Genomic DNA, 24,689 nt, shown 5'->3' with positions numbered 1-24,689 from the left:
ATTTTTGCTATTGATAAGCCCTCCCTCATGATGGATTGGAGGTGAGGGCGTTTGTTTTCAAGAAGGTCCTGAAACAAATCTTGTAGATCGGTATAATTGGCCAACAATGCTGTGTAATTAGATATGCGGAATTGGAGTGTGGCCAAAGACTACACTTTGCGGCCCAAGGTGTCTAGGCGTTTATGATCTTTGTCATGGGGCGTAGATTTAAATTGTGGATTCTTCGCCCTGTGATTCACAGTCCACCACCAGCGAATTTGGCTGTGGGTGGGCAAATAGAAAGTCCATGTCCTTTGCAAGGACAAAGTATTTTCTGTCCGCTCTATGGTTTGTGGGCGGGACCGAGGCTGGATTTTGCCACAAAGCATTCAAAGGTTCAAGGATAGCTGCATTGATCGGTAAAGCTATTTTGGAGGATGCTCTGCTCCGCCCCACCGCTTCCCCAAATCTGCCACCGCTGAAACTAATTAGCGGTGGACTTGGGGAAGCGGTGGGGCGGAGCAGAGCAACTGGGGTGCTGCCAGGCACCGAGCAGGGGGGTGAGGGTCAGCGCTATGGGTCCAACCTGGCAGCACCGCAGCTGCTCTGCTCTGCCGCTTTCCCAAGTCCACCGCTGCCGCTGCTGAAACTGATGAGCAGTGGACAAGCAGTGGAGCAGAGCAGCTGGGGTGCTGCCGGGTTGGTCCCACAGCGCTACCCCTCATCCCCCTGCTGGGCGATAACTACTGCAGTCTGGGAGGTGGGGAGACTGCTCCCCTCCCGGAAACTCTCGGCGGTGGCGTGGGGCTTCCCCCGCCTTCCTGTAAAACGGCGGAGGGTTCGCACCTAGCCGCACCGTTCCCCGCCAGCAGCTCCATTTGTCTGGCTGGCCGGAGCACTTCCGGGTTCCAGTTGGTGCCGGACTATTGGGAGTGCTGGACCACTGGATGCCGGACAATGGAGTTTTACTGTAATACGGTGAGTAATTTATATTGTTTATCCTGCACCTCTTGTAGTGTAATTTATTGTGACTGTGCTACCCGTTTAAAAAGTTCCTGAAAATGTTTCAGGTTGTCTGCCGGGGAGAAGGTGAGATCTGAAAAACTGCTTCGCCCTGTTTAGACCTGGACTCACGGGAGGAGGTCTCTGAATCCAGCTGAGGTAAGTGATCCTGCTCAGTGGAGCCTGCCTGTGAATTTACTGAGGGTGGGTGAGGAGCATGCAGATATCGAGGGTGAGCGCCTAGAGATGTGGTGTTGCCTAGATGTAGAGGCCGTGTGCCTCGATTGATAAGTGTGAGAGGACTGCGGTCAGCATCCCTGTCGTGTATCCCAAGGACTCCACTGAGGCGGGAGCAGATGTGGGGGAAACATCCATGGTTGGGTGGGCCAAACAGGGTGTTGCTGAAGGGAGTAATCCCTGTATGAATGCCAGGAAGTCAGGGAGGGAACAGGGGAGGAATGGCGTGATGAGATCCTGCTCCTATGTCCGCTACCATAGTCAGATCTTGGGGACAGCGGTATAGGCTAATGGGGGCCACTCTGAGAGGTTTCAGAGTGTCCCTGCACTATGGAGCGTGGTGAGGCAGTTACTTCTTTTGACTCAGGCTGAGGAGATCTTTGTAGGTGCCACGTCTTGTGCAACGCTTTCTTATACTGCTGTGCCATAGGGCGGTCCCAATTACTCTGCCTGTTTAAATTGGGTGCTCACCAGAGCTTATGGAAGAGGCATATGTGGCACTGATTTGCATTTCTCCATGGTACCAGACACTGATGGTACCGGGTAACAAGAGGCTCTAGACAGCTCGGACAGGGAGCATGCCGGGGAAGCCCTTGCGGCTTGAGAGCCTTTGTGGTGTGATGAAGGTGTCATACTGGAGGGCTTTTGCTGCACCCACATGTCCTCTGGTTTGTCCCTTAGTGACTGAAGAGACTTTTCCCAGATAATTGCTTTGAGCCGCAATTCGTGGTCTTTTCTTGCCCTTGCCGACATGCTCAGGCAATGAGGGCATTTCTGTGCCACATGAGACTCCCCCAGGCATTTGACACATGAGGCATGGCCATCTAAGGTAGGCATTGAGTCTCTAGAGGAGTCACATCTTTTAAAGCCGGGGAATCCGGCATTGTAGTGAAAAAGAAAAGCCGCCCCATCTGCAGCTGCTGCTTTTTTTTTCTCTTGAAGTTAACGTTGAGAAGGTTAAACTAAGTAAAACTATGAGGTAAAGGGAATTAAATAACTAAGGATTCAAATTTTCTCTCTCAGGAGGAAGAGCACTGCTGAGCTCCGTCTTCAGCCAGGGACAGTTGTAAAGGAACAGATGGGACTCACGCTCTGGTGTGTTCCATGGCCTCTGAGGGGGGAGGGGCACTGCTACTGAAAATCTCCAATCCCCAGCGCAGGGATGCACCGAGACCTGAGTAGAGCACCCGCAGGGACACCAGTTGACGAAGAACCTCCCATTTCCATGACATTCTGCTGCAAATGCTTACAGTAGTTTGAAATTTCTGTGGCAACATGAAATAGTAATACAACACTATGGTTACAGCACCTTTCCCCTAAGCACTTCAGAAATCCTAATTAAGCCTCTCAACATCTTCAGTTTCTACTCGGAGTCCAGTAGCCCTAGCACAGTGTCAGGGAGATAAGCTGGCTACACAAGGAGGTAGTTTATTCCTAAAGGGACCACAGGCAAATATTTGGAGTCTTACATTTTTTATTGATATGCAATGATATTAGTAACAAAGAAATCTGCACATTTCAGTAACCGAGTCAGGAGGACACAAAGACATGGAAGATTGTTATAAAATCCACATGGGAAGAAAAGTCATATTACAAAAGGAATTTTACTACTGCAGGCCACCACAGCCACCTGAAAAGACAGGAGCATCAGTGGTGGATCCAGTAAGAACAGGCAGCCATAAGTGATTTTGACAGAATGCAAAACATGCATCCTCTACAGATGCATGCATGAAGTGGGTCTTTGCCCATGAAAGCTTATGCTCCAATAAATCTGTTAGTCTATAAGGTGCCACAGGACTTCTCATTGTTTATGCAGATTCAGACTCAAACGGCTACCCCTCTGATACTTGTTAATATGTTGATGACTCTCCCACCCAGCATGGCTCTATCTCCTCCAGTGGCTTTAAACAAGTACTGACAGGACTGATCTGCGTCCTTTGGAATGGTGAGCAATTGCTCAATGCTACCCCTGGGATATTAGAGGAAGGACTGAAATGCTTAATGGCCAATCTTTCAATCAATGACTCAGCCCACTTCAGGGATCATGGTATCAAAGCTGCACCTCCTGTCTCTGAGACCACTGACAAAACACTGCCACATTCTCTTTGTGATTCCACACATTACCCAGCTGGAGCATAGCAGAAGCAGAACTTTAAGCAGCTATAGTTATGGGGAAGTTTGAAATTTCAGAGACTCATTTCATTTTGCAGTATGACTTAATGCCAATGGCACAGGCATTAAACAAATTCTGTTTAAACTTGCCATTTATCAACATTAGATCTCAAAATGAAGTGAGAGATTAGGGGATACTGCATGCCTTTCTTATGTATTCTACAGAACACTTTTTCACTAGAACTTTTTCACTAAGTGAATAATGAGAGTAAATCAGTACAGTTATAGCAGGAAATACATTAGCATGTTAGCACTTCTTGAGCTTCTTCCATCAGGAATGAGAGATGATTCTATGTTAATTAGGTGGATTTGGCAGGTTCTACTTTCCATCCTGGGGTAAAGGGAACTGGAGAACTTCTGCAGTACCCATATGCACTGAAAATGAAAAACACATTTGGGATGGGTTGATGTGGGTCAACACCAGTTATAATCACACAAAGGAACTCCTCTATTCATTGTCCAAAGACCAGACTTTTAAAGGCATTGAGGCAACTACAAATGTAGAAAGTCATCTACTAGGATTTTCAAAAGCCCCTAGAACACTATTTCCCATTGAAATCAATGGGAGCTAGGTGTCTAGCCACTTAAAAAAAATTCAAACTAAATGTCTATTTGCATATGAAAGCATCTAAATATCTTTAAAAAATCAAGGTCACTTTTGAAAGTGGGATAAGAGTCTCAAGAATTCTTGAAAAAGTAGCTCCTTGTTTTCACTCATTATAACAATGCACTTTATTTAGCTAGAAATGACAAAAATTGCTCATGGAAGTGTTCATTGTGATAAACCTCAAGATTTGGAAAAACAGACATTTGGAAGTAGTGCCAGGTTTGTTTATTTGCATTTGAATATTTTCTTTTTTGAAAACTGGAGCTCAGGGGAATGGCAAGTCGCAACATATTTTACTCTTTAAAAATTGAATGTACTTATTTCTACCAGCAAGGATATATCACTTAGAAGAATGTTTACAGCAAAACTAAGGATCAAATTCTATCCTGATCCCATGCCCAAATTCCTGTTAGGCTGAAAACACTCACAGGGTATGCACTATTGTTCATTCAGAAGCATAGGTGTGCACATGGGGTGTGCTGGGTGTGCCCAGGCACACCCTAATGTTTCAAAGGGCCACCCTGGTGCGCTGGGAAACGGACACTGCACTGGGTTTGCCATGCATGCACGGCCAAAATCGGCAGGTCTTAGGACTCCACGGAAACAGGCGGCAGGGAGCAGCATTGTCATCCCGCCTCCCAGGCAAGCGAGGTAAGTTTAAACCCCAGGCGGGATGGCGGGGTGTGTGCCCCGGGCAGGGGATCGGGAGCAGCGCAGCTGGTGTGTGTGGGGGGGGTCGGGTCAGGAGCAGCGCACCTGGGCTCGGGTTGGGGTAAGGCGGCTGGCCCGTGGTCGGGGGCAGCACAGCTGGCCTGGCCCGGCCCAGCCTGGGGTCGGGGGAGTCCGGGGGGCAGCGCAGCTGGCCCAGGAAGGGAGGGGCCCAGGGTCAGGGGGGGCTGGGGACAGCGCGGCTGGCCCCCACGCCCCAAGAGCTGCTTCCCATCCCCCCAATTCCTCCCAGCCAACCTGGCATTCCTCGACCTCCCCCCAGCTCTGCTTCCTTCCTCCGGGCCCCGCTTCCTCCCTGTGGCCCCTGGTCCCCAGCCAGCTCAGCTTCCTCCCCCCCTCCCTCCTGGCCATCCCCCCTCCAGTCCAGTCCCTCCCCCTGGTCCATGATTAAGTGTGTCTGGTTTTTTTGGGGGTGGTCTACCTGGTAACCCTACCAGCTGTAGCTCCTCAACATGCTCAGGGACAAGGCTTCTCCTCCCCAAGACATCAGACTCAACTAGAGGATCCCAGAGCTGATCGCTCCCCACCTTCCAGTCATTCCCCCCGCCGCCACTAGGCTTCAGTCTGCTGCTAAGCCGGAAAACCAGGAAATACCAGACATTGTATGTGTTGGGTATTTTGTGGATTTTTTTACCAGAGGACCCAAAAACTGGACTGTCTGGTAGAAAACCGGACACCTGGCAATCCTACGAGTCAGACCCGGAGCAGGCACCAAGTGATGGGGAGACTGCTGGAACTTTGGGAACCAGAGACTGCGGGGTGGGGGTTTGTGGCCCAAAAGGTGGCTGAGAAACTTAAGAAAGACAGAGTAGGGGGAGCATCAGAAGGGTGATAGTCAGGGTGACCCTAGAACTCTGTTACAGACCAGCTGGTGGCTGCTGGAGGAGGAGGGAAAAATAGGCGGAAAGGGTCAGAGAGGAAGGGGCTTGTGCTGAGGGGAGGGGGGCAGGTCGGGAGAAGAAAGGGGAAGGCACCAAGGGACAGGGTGGAGGAGAGAGACAAATGCCAGGGGGCCAAGTGGAGACAATGAGGAAAAGGGAAGGAGGGGAAGTGTCAGTAAGGGGGGAGAGGAAAGGGGAAGGGCTTTGGGGGCTAGAGGGGAGAAGGGGAGGTGCTGGGAGAAGTCTTGAAAGAAGGAGTGCACATGAAGAAGGCAGGGATGGAGCAAGGCATGTGTGAGGGCACAGAGGGGCATGAGGGGAACAGGGGCAATGAAGGAACAGGGAGGAACCAGGAGGGTGCAGGGGTAAGGGAAGGTGCAGGTGCCAGGGGATTCTGGGGGTGAAGCAGAAGGGCAGACACCTGCAGAGGAGGGACCAGCACCAGAGGAGAGCGGCAGGGCAGGTGTGTAGTGGGAGGTGTTAGGAGAGGGGATGAGGAGGGGTAGCTCACATGATCAGAGTGGGGCTACTGGAGGAGTGGGCACAGGGGGGAGAGAAAGGCTGGTGGAGGGGGGCAGGTCTCAGAAATGCTGAGGGCACTGAAAAGGGCAGAAGTCAGGACAGCAGAGGTGGGTGAGGGGTTGGGAGAGGCAGCAGGCACCAGGGGATCTGATGGAGCAAGGGGAGGAGACATGACAGCAGAGGGAAAAGGTAGAGGTTTATAAGATACTTATTAATAACTTGCGTGCCACAGTGGCACATCCAAACAAGCCACAAACTCAGTATTGGTGCATAACACAAAGGGTGTGTCTAGACTACATGCCTCCTTCGACGGAGGCATGTAGATTAGCCAGATCGGAAGAGGGAAATGAAGCCGCGATTAAAATAATCGCGGCTTCATTTAAATTTAAATGGCTGCCCCGATCTGCCGATCAGCTGTTTGTCGGCAGATCGGGGGAGTCTGGACGCGATGCCCCGACAAAGAAGCCTTTCTTCATCGACACAGGTAAGCCTCGTGAAACCAGGCTTACCTGTGTCGATGAAGAAAGGCTTCTTTGTCGGGGCATCGCGTCCAGACTCCCCCGATCTGCCGACAAACAGCTGATCGGCAGATCGGGGCAGCCATTTAAATTTAAATGAAGCCGCGATTATTTTAATCGCGGCTTCATTTCCCTCTTCCGATCTGGCTAATCTACATGCCTCCGTCGAAGGAGGCATGTAGTCTAGACACACCCAAAATGTATTGTGCTCATGGGAGGAAACTCTTAGGGGGAACACGTCCCCCAGCCTCTCTGCCCCAGAGTTAATGTCACACACATTGGGTTAATGCAATTGCAGGATAGTTGCATGAGGGGGGTTTGGTGAGGGCCAAACTAATCCCTAGTGGTAAAAGGATGGTGGGAAGAATCCTTGGGGAGGGGGGGTCACATGACACCTTTTATTTCTGGTCATGTGTCCATATTGCCCCGAAAGTATTACCTCCAGAGGTGTGGCTAATGGGGGTTAGGGAGTGTGCCTAATGGGGGGGTCAAAGAGTACATTTAAAAAAAATTATTTGGGTGCACACCCTAATGAAATGTGCTGCGCACGCCTATGCTCAGAAGTAACCACACAAAGGTTACTTTAACTCCGACTGTGTTACCAAAATATAGCCTGCAAGGAATTTGCTGTCATTTATTTGTCTATCTGTAGTACAATCTTACACTCATAATACAGTGTGAATGTACTATGAATGTGTGATCAAGTGGTTAAAGCATTGCACTGGGAGCCAGGATCTCTTTAGTTCTATTCTTAACTTTGCCACTGGCTCACCGTGTGACTCTTGGCAAATCATTGAACTTCACTAAGGCATCATCCATAATATGGTTAAAATCAGGCCCACCAACAGCGGGAAGGGGGAGCAAAGAGGGCAGTTGCCCTGAGCTGCAATTATTCAAAAGGGCCAGGGCTGCCTCCACTATCACAGCAGCAGTGATGGCTGGAGCCCTGGTCCCTTTACATTGCTGCTGGAGTGCCAGGTGGCATGTTCTGGGTGGCGCTAAAGGCAGGCTAAAGGGGGTGTGGCATGGCACGCTCCTGGCACTGCGGAGTCCTGGCTGCCGGAGCCCCACTCCTTCCATCTAAGGCCCCACCCCTTCTAGCAGTACAGAGCTGCCCTCCGCCTTGCCCAGGGGCTTGGCAATTCTGTTGGCCCCCTGGATAAAATACGTACCTACCTCCAAGGTCTGGTAATTAATTAATGTTTATAAAATGCCTTAAGATCATTGGATTCAAAGGGAGTTTGTAATCAATATAAAGAATGTATTTAATATTTTTACCTGGCTTGTCTTCCTCTGGAATGGGTTCTTGCTTCTGTCTCTGAGACAATCTGTTATGAATAACGGCAGAGAAAATTAAGTATTTTTCTAACTCTAAAATTCTAAATTTTGAATAAATCTGGTAGTCACAGAAATGAAGGGCTGATGATTGCACTAGTCCGCCACTTTGCCATTCACATCCTGTGTTTATGTGTATTTTTAGTTTCTACTTACTCTGCTCATGCTATTGACTGGAAGTTCACATGCAAGTACTGAATCCAAGCCCCTGAACAATTTGAACGGTTCACCTTAATCTCTGACCCATGTGCTATTGAAATCATGGGCCTCCATTGAGCAATGACTGCAAGCTGTACCATTGACTTAAATGGGCTTTAGATCAGGCCTTCAGTTAAATCATTAGAAATGCAAGGGGAGGGGAGAGTTCAGTAGGTGTTCTAATCAGTTTTACTGCTTGCATGGTGAATCTCTTTCTCTCCTCTAGCTGCTGTTCATGCAAAATAAGGTATCCAGTGTGTCCCCAGTGCTCTAAGTGAAATGTTTCAATTCTCTGTCCCACTGAACATCCAGTTAAATAGTTTTTATTAGAGAACCTGATTGGATGATTCCTTTCCAAGAGTTGCCCTCTGCAGTACAGGCTCACTGCAGTCTGGGACATCTGGGACTGAAGCCTCTGCTCCATGCTGATGCCTGAGGATTGGGGCTCCGGTTTTAGGTTGGCAGTTGCAGTCTGTAACATCTTCATAACAAGATCCTTTTCTGGAATGAGAGAAAGACAAGTAGAAAGCAGAAGAAACCATATCTCACCTGCAATCCCTGCCCCCCCCCCCCCCCCCCCACACACACTTTGCTCCTCTCAAAAAGTTCCAATCTGGAAACATTTGAATGTCATAAATGTATTCCCCCATTTCCTGTATTCTGTCACTTTCTTTGCCCACATGCTCTGCCCTATATACTGCATGTGTTCAAGCAAAGTAGAGAGATGGGCAATCAGAACTACAGTAGGACTGCAGTGATAGCCTGTGTAATGGTCTCTTCTTGCAAGACAGATCCATGGAACCATGAACTACTATGTTACCTAAGACAGAAAAGCTGCTCCAGATCCCACTGTATCCCTTTTTGGGGAAACAGGGATTTTCCCTACTCATCTGGTGGACACCCAGAATAAATATCCTTAAAATGAATATAATAACTACAATTACAATATTACGTTCCTACAGTTGCACTTTTATATTGGAACTCAGTAGTGCAGCTTGAATTCAGCAGCAGCAGCAACATTACCTTCAGCTGCAGCCTGTAATGCAGAAGCTAAATATTCAAACATAAAAGCCTAGAGTTAAGCATCTAAAGTCATATTTAAGCAGATAGATCAGTAATCTGATTTTCATAGGTATGAGCATCTGAAGCCATTGAGTCTATGAGAGCTCAGTACCTATGGAAATAATTTTGGTCTCCAACTTTTACATAGAAATAATCCTTTAATCTAACATTGGCCATATTCAGTAACTGTCAGTGGAACCCAAAAGGCAAGAAAAAACCGAGACCAGTGAGAGACAATTTTTGGAAAGCCATGCACGCCATTCTTCTGTCCAGATTCGATACCAGTCCCATCACTGCAGCAATTGAGTCTTTGAATACAAAACAAAATTCATATCCTTAGTTCCCCCAGTTACTGCAAACTAGGATATTAAAAACCCTAACAGATTCCATACAAAGGAACCTTTTCTCCAGAAGCAAACCTTTCCTCAAAGAAAACTGCACTTCAGAAACGTGGGTTGACCTGAATTGCTATGAAGTGTGTATTGGGACTAAACTAGTGGATGCTGAAGTAGAGATAATTAGGGTGCCAAACTCTGAGAATAGAAGTGGGTATCTATTCCTCTTGCCCAGGCACCCTGTTGAGGTTCCAGGTTCTCCTCACCCCTCTGACCAGCTGTGAGCAGCCATTGCTGAATAGCCGATAAGGAGTCTGTCTGCAGGATCTGACACAGCAGCTCCAAAATCTGTTGGCAGAAGAGCAAAGTAGAAAGTGACAGCATGATCAGGTCAGAGTGACACTTATTGTATCTGGAACACAGAAAGCCAGGAGGTCAGAAGGGTATGCACACACAGGCACCTTGCTTATCTATGCACTGTATGGGTGTGGACTTTGTTTTTCAGTTTTATGAGTTACTGTTCCCTGCCCAAGGTCTAATCCACACATTACAAATATAATAAAAGTAGACGCTGATCTATCAAAGTCAACTGCATGCATGGGAGATGATCTGTCCTCCCAACAAAGAGAAGGATAAGGCCCTGATCACTGACCAGGACACTGAGTCTTCTGTTGCATTGCAAGCTCGCCTCTTTCATACTCTCCCTGTATGTAGGCACTCGAACGCACGACATAAGAGTATGTTATCAGTTAGGAGTGAACTCATGTCTCCAGGTTCTATGTTGTTTTTTATCATCTCTTGTTTCTATCTGTTGTGCCTAGAGCTAACAAATCAGAGGCAGGCCTGGTCACACTTGCTAGATGCCCAACTGGAACTTCTCATTCTCCTCCCAGCCTACAAAGGACATGAATTTCAAAAAAAAAAAAAAATTGTCACTGCTGCAGATTTTCATGACTCTCTCTCCCCAGTACCCCTTTCAGTTGCCTTGCTGCAATTAACCTGGTGCTGTCTACTGTCACATCATCATTTAAAAACAAAATAACAAATTCATGATGAGAGAAGCAAACTGACATCTAGTATATAAACGTGTGTCCTTCTCGAAGGGAAGAAATGACTCCTACCAGGGCAGGATTCCCTTCCCTGTCCACTTCAGCCTGTTATCAGTTAAAATTTTTATGTATGACCTCAAAGTAAATATCACAATATTGCTGATAATCTGCAGATGACACAAGATTGGTGGAGTGGTAAATAATGAGGAGGACAAGGCAATCGTACAGAACAATCTGGATCACTAGATAAGATGAACCCCTTCAACTAAAATATGTTTGCCCACAATCAAAGACAAAGTCATACAGCTAGGAACAAAAGAATGGCTAATGCTGTCCTTGGGTGTATAAACAGGGGACTAGTGAATAGGATGAGGGAAATGATTTACCTCTGTATATGAGACTGATATTGGAATACTGCATCCCTTTCTGGGGTCCACATTTTTAAAAAGGTTCAAAAGGGTGCAAAAAAGAGCTGCAAAATGATTTTAAAGTTTGAGAAAATGTCTTAAAGAGCTGAACTGAATGTCTTAAATGTCTTAAAGAACTGAACTCTGTTCAGTTTATGTAAAGGACTATTGCAATTACATGATTACAATGTACAATAGAAGAAAATGTCAGATATTAAGTGGCATTTTAATGTTATAGCAAAAGGCATAACAAGAACCAACAGCTAAAAGTTGAAGCCAGACCAATTCAAGTTAGAAATACGGCACATATTTTAACCGTGATGCTTATTGTACCACACTATGTAAGGGCAGTGGTGGATACTCCATCTCTTGATGCCCCAAGTCAAAACTGAAACCTTTCTGAAAGATAGGTGTTTTTTTCTTTTCTATGTAGATTCTTCTACCGCCCTCCCAGAGTGCCTTTCTATACCTCAGTTAATGTGCTTAGTCAAACATACACTATTGGGCTCAATGAAAGGGTATGTGGATTCAATGGCCTTTGATAAACAGGTCAGATTAGAGTTGAAATTTATTAATCTATTAATTATCATTCATTTTATCTGTCTTATTTAGACTAGAAACTCCTGTATGCAGAGTTTTTGTGTCCTTACTTCTCTCCTTTTCTTACTAAAGCACCATGCACATTTATAGGCTACTCCTTGTGACTGTGTGTACCTAAGCACATCATTCCTAAGAGTGTTAACTGTGCTTTGCAGGCTGAGGAAGCCCCATTCCTCTGCCCCTGCTGCATTTGCTCAGCCTAGGGACACAGAGGCGTAGTCAGGGCATTATGTGCCCGGGAGCAAAGGCAAAATTTGTGCCACCCCCCCCCCCACCGCTGGTGGGTCTCCAAACCTGGCGCACAGCTGAGCCCGACCCTGGGAGGAGAGGGGGGAGCTTGTACCGCGTCATCCCCTGCCCCCTCCAGTCTGGGGCTGGGCCCCCGCATGCACTAACCCACCGGCGGTGATGGAGGAGGGTTGGGCTGGGGGAAGAGAGGTGGGGAGCAAGCTCCAGCCGGCAGCAGCAGGAGGAGGTGCAGGTGAGCTGAGGGATGACAGGGGGAGCAGAGAGGGACTAAATTGGTGCCCCCCCCTAGAGTGGCGCCTGAGGGCAAGTGCCCCCCTGCCCTCCCTCACTATGCCACTGAAGAGGCAGGGTTTGAAAGGAAGCAGCCCAACTCAGTCTAGGCAAACTGTGAAGGGGGAGGATGCAGATTCTCTCCAGGGAGCTGCTATAGGCCCTGGTTATGGCACCACAGCACACAGCGCTCCAGATGGGCTCTGTGCTGCCTGGTGAGCCTGGAGAAGGGTTTGCACCAGCAGTATCTACATCACTTGAGGACCCCAGAGACCTGGAGGATAAGTGAGGGTTGTGGAGCTTGCTGAGGGAGAAAGTCTAGAAAGCAGCTCAGGGGACTAGTATTGTCTGGTGAATGAACCAGGGAACCAGTCAGTGTGTTCTGGGAGGATCCCTGCTGATTTGGTGGTAAGAACCCGCATCACTGCCAGAGCTCTGGGCTGGCTTTGGAGGAGCAGGAAGGACCCAAGTCCCCTACCAAGGGTGCCACACACCCTGAAGTGATGCCCCACTTCCCAAATGGGCCATTCGGAGATGCAATCCCACAGAGCGGGCTACTTTATTGACTGGCCATTAGGCCATTCCTTAAGCAGAAGGGTCACACTTATTGAGTCTGGCCATTAGGCTGTAATACAGGTTGGACCTCCTTGGTCCAGCACCCTCGGGACCTGGCTGGTCCCAGATGAGGGATTTTGCTGGAGCAGGGAAGGTTATTTCTGGGCCCACCCCTGTCACTGCCACCTCCCCCATCCATGACCTTGCTGCCAGCTTCCCAGACGGCTTCACCTGCCACCAGCCCCTCCGCACGCAGGGCTCCTGACCCCACCACTGGCACGAATAGCCCCACTACCAGGCTCCATTCCCGTGGGGCAAACTCTCTACTGGGGGGTAGTTGCACTGCTGAGTGACAAGCCTCTCTTGGGCAGCCCCACTGGCTGGGCAAGCCCCACTGCCTTCCAGCCTCACCAGGCAACTCCTCCGAGCAGTGGGGCTGCCAGGCTTTTTGCCGTGCCGTTGGGCAGCCCCACTCCTGGGTTGCTGGCCCTGACTCCAGGCAGCCCCGAGGTGAGGCTCCTGGCCCCGCAGGGCAGCTGCGCTGCCTCCCAGTCCCGCCAGGCAGCTGAGCCACTTGGCAGTAGCAAGGCTGCTGGGTTCCTGGTTGTGCTGCTGGTTGGCCCCGCTGCCTCCCGGTCTCGCAGGGCAGTTTCACTGCTTGGCTCCAGCTCTGCTGCCTCTCATACCCCATTCCCACAGTGTTGGCACCAGGCAGCACCCCTAGTAATGGGCTCCCGGTGGGCTCTCACCCACCAGCCCTCCACAAGGATTCTCTAGTCCTGGAACATCCATGGTCCTGCCAGACCAGGTATGTTGCTGGACCAGAGAGTCCCGGTTAAGTCCTGGTTAAGATAAAACCTGTATCATGTTTTATAGTCAAGAGTCAAGAACACAGGGCCTAACTAGCTTCTATACAGGAAAAACTTAAAAAACAACAAATAGTCTGGTAGCACCTTTAAGACTAACAAAACATGTAGATGGCATCATGAGCTTTCGTGGGCACAACCCAGAAGAAGTGGGTTGTCTATTTGTTGTTTTTTAAGTTTTTCCTGTTACAGATTAACTTGGCTACTCCTCTGTAGCTTCTATACAGTTTTTCACACCCTTCTTACCAGTGGTTACCCAGCACATGGGATGGAGTGTACCTACAATCCCAAAGGAAAAACAGTCACACAAGAGAAGTGAACAACAGAAAGTGCTGGATGTAGCTACTTTTTCTCATTATGTTCTACTCACTACCAGCTCTTGGTCTGGCAAAGACAGGGCAGCATCTTTGCCTTTGTTCTTTGCATTATTCCGGCACAACTGGTGGGATGAGTGGCGGGTTGTTGTCCGAGAGGAAGGTGGGATGAGACGCCCAGTTTCTGCTGAGTATTGTGTTGTTCTCCGGGGCTCTTCCACCTGTTAAAATGCAAATGCATACACGCTTTCTGAGGAGACCCCCTGAGAGTGGTACAGGGGTAGCACAGGCGATAAAATGATTAGAACAAGGCTGAGTGTAAAAAGGCTGTGACAAAAGAGGAAATGTTCACATCACATGAACAAAGAGGTGCTTGGATGTTACAAAAAATAACATCTGCTGCTGTTAAAGTGAAGCTACTTTAGAATACCAAAAGGTCACCTTGAGAGGTGAGTTTCTCTCTAAACGTGATATGTGCACTGGTTTTGCCAACCATTTGTTACTGAAGATTGAAACTTGTGGGCCACCTACTGTTGTGAGTCATAAGAAACACAGATCTGAACATACAAAATCTAAATCTGCACCTAAACCCAAAGCTATCTTTATGCAGCTATAATCCTGTATAATGCTGAGACTCCCAGACCCAAGTATTAAAGAATATTAATACAGGCTGCTGAATTTGGTGATCTTGAAAGTGATTGATTGGTTGATAGCACTCACTTGAGCTGATACAGTGCATGCAGGGATTGTGTAAACTTCCTGTACTGAGGGCTACATATTCATCTCAGGCCTGATCTGTAATACACATTGGTGTCCCAGCTCTGGCTCCCCACAGCACTGCCAATATCCTTCAATCTTGATCTAAAGCACCTCTGCTCTGTCCGGCTATGTATGATCTTTCACATTTGGCCAGGTCTACACTAGGGAGCAATGTGAATAGCATACCTGGAGTCAACGTACCTTAGTTCAAATTTCTGCAGCATCCTCACTGTGGACAATCCATGGGAGAAACTCCCACATTGACTTCCCTTTCTCCTCATGACACAGGGGAATACCGGAGTCCACGGGAGCACAGTCAGTGGTCAATTTAGTGGGTAATTACTAGACCCGCTAAATCAACCTTTGGGAGACTGATCGCTGCAACGTCTATCTCCTAGTAAGTGGAGATAAGGCCTTTCACACAGTTTTGCTCCTTAACCCTGATCCTCCCACCACTGAAGATTAACCATTGTCCTATTGTGCAATTGTTTTGTGATGTATTTCTACAAGAGTTTGAAACCAATTTCATTTGTACTCTATCTTTACAAAACAGATTTCCACGCGACCCTTCAAGTCCTGATGCTGTCATCAACAGATGTGGATGCATGACCCACAATTGTGATACAGCAGCCTCTCTGCAGGTTTTTTTGCTCCCTCCCCTCCATTTCTTTAACTTCAGGTGTTAGTTAGATGATACTCAATAGCAAAGCAGCCCTAAGAGTCATGCTCACAGTATGAAAGACTCACCTGCTCCTTTTGCTCCATTTCAGTGGAGGAGGAAGCCAAAGCACTAACTCTGGCAGTGAGTTCCCTCAGTTCTTCTCTCCATGCATCTGACAACAGGCCTGTGAAAGGTGTGAGAAAGCTCAGTAAAGAAGCACCACTTAGTTTCTACTGCACTTACAAATCTTGCATGTGTCTGAACACAGACTGCACCTTGAATTCCTCCCGCTATGTATCTGTGATTTCCTATTTTCACTGTGTAAGGGAATTTGCACATCTCATCCTGAGGCCAACAGTTGTCCTGTAGAGCTTGGATGGAAGTGAGATGCAAATAAATGGTAACAACCCTTGGATACACTGCAAGGTATTATGGGATATACTATATCTTGAACAGTGACAGTCTTTGTATGAGAGAGTGGAAAGGAAGGTTCCCATATTTCACACTATGAGTAGCCCTAGAGGTAACACAAACATGTACTTGCAAAAATGGTGGTGTAATATGAGAAGGAGACAGAGGTTCATACAAGAGTGTTACAGAGCTAGATGAGACGATGAGGAGGGAAAGGAAGAGAGGGGGAATCTCTCAAATCTCTAATCTTTTCCATTGTTAAAACCTCCTATATGGGCTTTTCAGGGAGGGTGAGAGTTGCAGGAATACAGAAGTCTAAACATGAGAGCACTAAGGAGGCAAAGGGAAGCAATGCCTTCCCTGGTTCTTAGTGCTCAACCTCTCCCCTCTTCCTATCTGTACTCTGAGCATCCTAGCAGGCTCTCACAACCTGGTGAGTCTTCCTCCGAAGTGGAATTTAGGTCTGGCAAGCTAGAAGGCTTTTCACATTTATTAGCATAACATTGAACCTGTGAAAGAGTGATTAAGTGGTAATGAAGCCATTGACAGGGAAGTATATACTTCAAGTTTTTGAATTTATTGACAAACATAGCTATGCATTACTGTGCTATATTTACTGGACCTTAGCTTAAAATTTGCTTTAAATATTTCATTAGCTTGTTGCTGAAAATTATAAAATCACATCTCTAAAAATAATCCTTGCATAGATATTTAGATTCACTATCTGAGTATTCAGCATTAGACTTAAACGCTTGGATCTTCAGACATAGTTTTGAAAATAAATTTTTCAAAAGAATACCATTATCTAAAATACACATTTTAATTACTATAGTAAAAACTTGCTTCCAAAGTCTTCCTGTCATTTCTATCCATCTTTGTTGTAATTTTTTCCTTCACCCCATTTTGAAGAGAGTCCTTAAAGGGACAACATCCCTTTTCTTCCTGATAGGAAAACTCATTTGTCCAGTTTTCTTTACTTCTATTTGATGAACTAGTTTTAAGAGAACCCTTATCCAAAATCAGAAACTTACTAAGATGTCATAGAATTATAGAACACTAGAACTGGAAGGGACCTTGAGAGGTCATCAAGTCCAGTCCCCTGCCCTCATGGCAGGACCAAGCATGGCCTATATCCTCCCTGATAGATGTCTGTCTAATCTGCTCTTAAAAATCTCCAGTGATGGAGATTCCACAACCTCCCTAGGCAATTTATTCCAGTGTTTAACTGCCGTGACAGTTAGGAAGTTTTTCCTAATGTCCAACCTACACCACCCTTGCTGTAGTTTAAGCCCATTGCTTCTTGTCCTATCATCAGAGGCCAAGGAGAACAATTTCCCCCCCTTCTCCCTGTGACACCCTTTTTAGATACCTGAAAAGCACTATCATGAAAATCTTTTATTATTATAAAATAATAATATTATTGTCATATCATATTATTATTATAATATAAAATCCTTTGTTATACCTAAAATCTTTGGAAACATTTTTTTAACAGATGGTGAAATGTCATAAACATGTTTATTGTTACAGAAATCCCACAAAATAAATTAGTGTCCCTTTTTTTGAAAGCAATGAACTTTGTTATGAATACTACATTGTTTAAACACTAAATTGTTAACTTATTTAAAATAATGTCATTTTTTTCAGCGTGTTAAATATTTAGTAATCTGGAATGATTATTTTATGAAGGCTTAAGAGTACATTCAAGACATAAAATCAGCTTAGAAATACTGATTAAGAAACTGTAAAACAGAGAAGAGCTGCACCATGTATTCCATAATATTTAATGTATTCAGCAAGACAACTGACTAGCTCTTTCTACAAAGTTTTTGTGAATAAATCACTGACAAACTTGGCAAGGTATATATAAAAAGCCTGTGACTGACATTTTTATTCCCAAATTGAGTGCTTTTAATTAGGGACCTTCTGCATGTCTAGTCTTCAAAATCTGGCATGCAGTGAAAAACATACTCAATTTTCTTTACAAGTGTTTCTGATTTCCAAATGTCATTTGCTGTATTTGTGTTCAGGGATTTGGCTGGAAGGAGTGAATAGGGAGGGGGAGGAGGAGGGAAGAGAAGAGGGATACAGTGGGGTGTGTGTGGGGGTGAGGTCTGGGCAGAATGAGGGCTGGGCCTGGATACAGCAAGGGTGGAATATGAGCGGGGCCACAGGCTGGGGGGCTTGCCTCCCCAATCAGCAGCTTCACACACAGCCCGTGACAATTGCTCAAGATGGGCAGTTCAGAATCAGACATACTGTCCCCTCCTTGGATTCTGTTGCACCAAGTGGTTGGTGCAACACCAGAGCATTGTGCGTGTCTGAGGTCTGATGTCTTCCAGGTGACGGGAGAACACATGGCTTCATATTACCAGTTATAAAGTTCCTGGGGACTGGGGAGGAGTCCAGAACAAAGGGGCACTGTGCTCACAGCCGTACCTCTAAAAGATGGGAAAGGACAAGCAGGCATCTCTATCCTGGTGGCTCTCAACCTTTCCAGATGACTGCTCCTATTTCAGGAGTTTGATTTGTCTTGCGCACCCCTAAATTTCACTTCACGTAATAACTACTTGCTTACAAAAATCAGACATAGAAATTCAGTGTCACAGCACACTGTTACTGAAAAATTAACTACTTTCTCACTTTACTATATAAATATAAAATAAAGCAATTGGAATCGTACTTACATTTCAGCTTATAGAATATAGAGCTGTATAAACAAGTCTGTATGAAATTTGTACTAACTTTGCCAGTGCTTTTTACATCACCTGTTGTAAAACTAGGCAAATAACTAGATGAGGAAGATCTCTGAGTATTCACCATAGTATGAATTTCCTGGGTTGAGAACATCTGCTCTAACCTAAGAGGCCATAGCATTAGGAAATAATTACTCTCACTCCATTTATTTGACATATTGATAATTAGGTTGTTTGCAAGGAGCCAAATTAAACCTGATGATGATATTTAGTGGCAAGGCCCACAGTTTAATTGCCATGGTAATTCCACTTGCTTGTGATGTGTACAAGCAATTAAGTGGCTATCAAAGAGGGCTATCTGTCCCTTGTGACAATGAAAAACTGATGGTGCTTTTGTATGCCACAAGCAGACCTTTGGTAGGGCAAAGCTGCTTTTCCACCTGTGTTATGTAACATTAACTTTTCAGGGTGGCAATACATGTTGTCTCTGAAACCCACCATTATATTTCTCTACTTCACACCACTTCAGCTCAAAGGCGCAGGAAAAATAATCAACTGAGATTTTTGTCAGTATAAAACCAGAGCTACCTCTAGACCTGTAGGGAGCCAAAACAAGTGAAACAAAATTATTTGAGGACCATTTCAGGTACAATGATTAATTCTGTTTATTAAAGAATCCCACTTAATTGGACAAAAGGCAATTGAATGGGACATCCTGATCAGGCAGTCTACCACACCAGAGTATGTGAGCAGCACACTGACCTACAGTTAGCCGGGGGATCAGATTACTATGTGGATCTCCAATTGGCAGTTGGGCCCCAGGCACCCCCAGTACAGTAGTAGAGAGCTGGCCTTTTATCATTGGATGAGGCGATAGAGGGGTCAGCACAGACCACCCATCATTAACCATACAGATGGGGGCGCCATTTAAGCCTACAAAAGAAAATGAAGAGAAGGAAATATCCGTCAGTAACGCAGTGGAAGAAGCACACAAGAAAATAGTGTCTTTCACCTTGCAAAACACAAGGTGTTTTTACTGTTACTTTCTGTCAGAATAATACATCTGTAGGTGCGTGAGTTCTGCTGTGGCATACTTATATCAATTTTTGTCTTCTGCCCAAATAATACTGAATAGATTGCTGAAACATATGTTTATAGATCTCTGCTCTGCCACTCCAAGTGCCTCTGAGGGCTTTGGGGAGAATGCACCATGGTCTGGGCACAGCTAAGTGCTGACTGCTCTCAGCCCTACCTCTTCTTGAGATGCATAGCTGCCCCCCCTACACTCCCCCCCCCCCCGTGCCCGCCATCTAGCCATGGGGCCCATGGTGGCTGTCAGCCCCAATGTTAGTGAGGAAATACAGCTTGGATGAATTACACTACAGCCTCTATCATCTTTAAACAGGAAGCCAGGCCTGGGATAAATTCCTCAAGGGTGTACATTGGAAACACACAGCTGGGATTATGTTACTTGGTTACTGCCTCATCTGGATGTCTGACATAGGCCTGGGATGGAGCAAAGACTTGCATGGGATTAACCTAAGAGTCTCAGGGTATGTCTACACAGCAAAGTTATTTCGAAATAACAGCCCTTATTTTGAAATAACTTTCCTAGTGTCTACACAGCCAAACCGCTATTTTGAAATAAATTCGAAATAGCGGAGCGCTTATTTCGAATTTGGTTAACCACATTCTATGAGGAATAACACCAAATTCAAAATAGCTATTTGAAATAAGTGCTGTGTAGACGCTTATTTCGAAATAGGGAGCCTCCAGTCTTCCCAGGGTGCCCTGGTGGCCACTCCAGCCTCAATCAAGAACACTTCTCTCCCTCCCCCCTTCCTCGGAGCCCTTAAAGGGGTTGACTCTGGCCACAGTGCCAAGCCTGCTAGCCCAGAGCAAGAAGTCACTGCCCCTGACCCAGTGGCCCCAAAACATGCGCCAGCAAGCCACTGGCAGCCAGCCTTCCACCACTCCCCAGGAGCAGTCTGCCAGCTCCCAGGAGCCTGCCAGGGCCCAAAGAAGGCGGGCACCTTCCTGGTCCAGGGCGGAGATCATGGACCTTATTCAGGTTTGGGGGGGATGCCCCCAATGTCCATGATCTCCACACTGGACGGAGGAACGTGGCCATCTATGGCAGGATAGCTGCCAGCCTGGCCACCAAAGGCCACATGAGAATCCAGGAGCAGGTTTGCATGACAATCAAGTTGGTCTGGCGAGACCCCCACCCCTGAGCCCTGAGCTTCCCCTCCGCCGCCTTCTCCTTGCTTCCCCCTTCCAGTTCCCTCCTCCCAGGTTTCCCCCTCCCCTATCCCACTATCTCTTCTCCCCTTTCCCGTCTCACCAGAGTTTCATTCCCCTCCCCCAGTTTTGTTAAATAAAGAGAGTTTGTGTTCATGAAAATACGTGTATTTTATTTGACATCAGGAAGGAGGCTTAGGGAAGGGTAAGTGAGGGAGGAATGAGGCACAAGCCCCCAGTGGGGCAGACCAGGGAGGCTCTTAGTGTTCCTCAGGGTGGAAGCTCTCCCGCAGGGCCTCCTGGATACTGACAGCCCCCCAATGGACCTCCCAGATGGCAGCCTGCAGAAAGTGCAGCCAGGCTCGCAGCAATGCATCCAAGAGAAGCATCAGAGTGCCCAGGGGCAGCTCTGGCTCCATGTTGCAGAGTGCTGTGGTGAGGGCACCCAGCGCATGCAGAGACAAAATGCTTTGCTGTCCCTCATTGAGGTAGACAAGCAAGCAGGGAAACCTGAGAACTGGCTGTCCGGGCGGGGTCCCTTTAAGCACAAACCTCATATAGCCTCAGGCAGCAGCCCCACACAGTAAGTCCTGACCTGGTGCCCTGCCGGAACTGGTTCCAGCCAGCCTTAAATGTGATTCAGAGTCCACTCACTGTGGACGTGCTATTTCGAAATAGCAAAACGCTATTTCAAAATGCATTTTGTGTGTAGACGCGTTATTTCAAAATAACACTGTAGTGTAGACATACCCTCAGATCATCACTGCTGCTTAGAAGAAATACCAGGGTAACACTTACTCTATAAATATGTTGTCAGAGTTCTGCTACTTCCCTCATATCTCACTGTGCTCTGCAGTCAGACCTGTACTGAAACATTTTATGAATTTCCTCCTATCCCATCTAACCCTGCTCCTCAGAAGAGAAAAGTCACATCAATACCTGCCTTCAACCCATGTTTCTTGCCCCATCCTACGGCCATACCTTGCAAGTGGGTCACTCGGTGCGGATGGGGGTTGTGCCGTGAGAAGAAAGAATGGTGACTGAGGTTGCCAAAGCGAGAGTTGTTCTTCGACTGGGGTCTCATGGCCTCCATACTAAACTGCAGTGGCATGTTCAGGGCCGCATGTGTGAGTTTTCCTGCAAATGCTGTGATGTCTTTTCCTTTGAATGGGCCAGCAACTGGGCTCCTTAGCATCTCCATCTTCTCCTTAGCAGATGTACACTTGGTTTTGGAAAGAAAGAGAAGAAAACCACTTATCATCGTGCAATCACATATTATGAAAATGTCTGTATCTTAAGTGTGAGCCAGGTTCATGAAAGTAGAGTTTCCAAGTAGGCACTGAACTTCAGTACAGATTATCTTTCCTCTCATGGATTTCTCCTCAAATCCATTCTGACCAGGCAGAGAGATCCACTATCACTTATTCTTTTCCCCCGCTTCTCAAGGGATTGCAGCAAACTGATGGAATCCTTTTCCTTATTGACACTGGAACAGACTTGGTTAGAATGTTTTATTTACAGAAAAGGAAATCTTGGATCTGAATTTTGTACCCACCTGAAATGCACTTAATGGTCTAGACTAATTTACTGAGAAAAACAGATTGAACAAAATAGTTGAGTGAAGAGAAGCTGATAGGAAAGCTTTCTGTGTGTGTTGAAAAGATCTGTTCTGTATTTATGAGAACACCTTGTGACCTGTAGGCCAGCAAGAGCTCACATGAGTCTGAAATCTGAGAAGCAAGCCCACACAGACTCCCTTGTTTCTGCTGACATGCAGAAAAAGGAGCCGTCCAAGGAAATCCCCATGAAAAGAACTGAGAACTTTCCCAGCTGGCAGCTTTGGAGGTGACTCAGAGTCATGGCTGAGACAGACAAGGTTAGGAGTTCAACTTTATCACAGCACTGCGATCAGATTCTCAAGACTGACAAAAAAATCATCTACTCAGAGGTTTGTTAGCTGGCTTTGCTTCATCAGATGACACTTGGCTTTATCAGCATCAACACTAATAAAAGGAGCAGGAGCCATTGTAGCACCATGCTCATGTTTCACTGCATTCCTTAGCTAGAAAACACATCAACCCATTTCATTGGAGTGTTTGGCTCAGTATTCTGCTTCCTAGATCAGAAGCAGAGGAGACCCAGGAACATGTGTTCTGATTTTTCTTCACAAACATCTTAACTCAGCTCTGATCTTTTTGAAGTGCAACACAACAGACCATTTCAGGTCTCCCCACATACTTACCTGTAGCAGCCCACTGAGGGCACATCTACATTTCGAAATAACGTGCTTCTTATTCCAACTTCTATAACTCTCACTTCACAAGGAGTAAGGGAAATTGAAGGAAGAGTGTTTTTCCTTCAACTTCCTGCCGTGTAGATAGCACCTAAAGCAATTAACATAGCTGAAGTTGCGTATCTTAATGTGACTTTAGCCTGCAGTGTAGACGTACCCTGAATGACATAGCGCTCTATGCTTTGGCAGGAACAAAGCTTTCAAAATGCTCTCTGATGCAGCAGGAGAATAATATGCAGTGAAGTTTTCTTTGGACTGGCATGTCTACACTATCGAGAAGATTGAACGATTGGAGGTCAATCTTCTAGTGTTCAATTTAGCAGGTCTAATATAGACCCCAAAATTGAACTTTGAGGGCAGCGCCCACAGGTGACCTGTACACCTCATTCTGTGAGAAGTAAGGGAAGTTGATGGGAGCATGTGCTTCTGTTGGCCTCCTAGGGTACGTCTAAACTACATGGCTCCGTCGATGGAGCCATGTAGATTTGTTGTTTTGGCAAAGGTAAATGAAGCCGCGATTTAAATGATCGCAGCTTCATTTACATTTACATGGCTGCCGCGCTGAGCCGACAAACAGCTGATCAGCTGTTTGACCGCTCAGCGCGCTAGTCTGGACGCTCCTCTGCCGACATCAAAGCCCTTTGTTGGCAGCCCCGGTAAACCTCGTCCCGCCTCAGCGCAGCAGCCATGTAAATGTAAATGAAGCCACGATCATTTAAATCGTGGCTTCATTTACCTTTGCCTATGTGTTTAATCTACATGCCTCTGATGACAGAGGCATGTTGTCTAGACACAGCCCTACTGTGTGGACACTGCAACGGCTCAGCTTAAGGTAAGCCAACTTCAGCTATTCATTTTGTGTAGCTGAAGTGACATACCTTAAACTGACCTGCCTGGTCTAATATAGACCTGGCCGAAGTGTTTAGCAAGCCCATACAGTATTTCAAATAGGGGCTGTTAGACGCTGAGTAGAGCTGAATGAATGCTAGATTTTGCCTGAATATCCATTCCGAGCCTTTCTATAATTGCTTTACATGAATGCAAGTTTACTGACAGGCATGTCTGTAGAAATGGCATGTGTTCAGGCAACTCTTGTAGAAAGCAAATTTGAATTCATTACCATGAGTTTTAGCTCCAGAAAGCTGATTCTAAGCATTATGCTTATCCAATCAGGGAATGGAAATGTATGTTTTCTGGGCAAAACTTGGAGTGTTGGGGAAAAGATGGTTTAGAGCCATCTTTGTATTCCCTATTGGGCCAGGAGCATCCAGAGGACAATTCATCCCCTGCTGTATGTATAAGTCCCCTAGTTGGCTGTTCTGCTGTCTGAGAATTACCAACATGCCTCTTCCCCCTGACATGGGCCCTGTCTTTGGAGCAGGGCATAACGAGGTGCATACAACTGGCTACTCTGCTTCTATACCAGCCTAGTATTCATCTACAAAAAGGGAATTCCCAGTAATCCTCCTTTATGCCAGGAGCAGAGTAAAAGCTTAACTATAGAAACTCTAGCCATAGGCATCCAAATAAAATAGCTCACTCTGAAAGCACTGCACAGTCACAACAAATTGCTCATAAAGAAGCCATAGATCAAGGAACATCAACAGAAATTACTCAGTGGATAATTTCGTACAGCAAATACAGCTCTGAAATTTTTTTTCTCTTTTTCAAACAAAGCGGGAACAGAAGACAAAATGAAATTCATTTTGAATAATTTGTCACAAATGAGTCACCCAGGTTT

At 46.4% G+C, this 24,689-nt stretch overlaps 1 protein-coding gene across 1 annotated transcript in view; it reads right to left on the bottom strand.

Moving 5' to 3' along the window:
• Positions 1-2,658: 2,658 nt before the first annotated feature.
• Positions 2,659-24,689, bottom strand: part of TBATA (thymus, brain and testes associated) — a 36,094-nt gene continuing 14,063 nt past the window's right edge. The window contains exons 2-9 of the mRNA XM_075934969.2: positions 21,637-21,877; positions 19,177-19,347; positions 15,394-15,491; positions 13,944-14,108; positions 9,844-9,925; positions 8,516-8,681; positions 7,926-7,975; positions 2,659-3,765 (exon numbers count right to left, since the gene is read on the bottom strand). Coding sequence (XP_075791084.2) covers positions 3,710-3,765; positions 7,926-7,975; positions 8,516-8,681; positions 9,844-9,925; positions 13,944-14,108; positions 15,394-15,491; positions 19,177-19,347; positions 21,637-21,877 — 1,029 coding nt within the window. The 3' untranslated portion in view covers positions 2,659-3,709. The remainder of the gene's footprint in view (positions 3,766-7,925; positions 7,976-8,515; positions 8,682-9,843; positions 9,926-13,943; positions 14,109-15,393; positions 15,492-19,176; positions 19,348-21,636; positions 21,878-24,689) is intronic.

This window comes from Pelodiscus sinensis, chromosome 8, assembly GCF_052426305.1.
Source record: "Pelodiscus sinensis isolate ZL-2025 chromosome 8, ASM5242630v1, whole genome shotgun sequence".
In the NCBI taxonomy this organism is placed as follows: domain Eukaryota; kingdom Metazoa; phylum Chordata; order Testudines; family Trionychidae; genus Pelodiscus; species Pelodiscus sinensis.
This window is presented reverse-complemented; position numbering and strand designations above follow the sequence as displayed.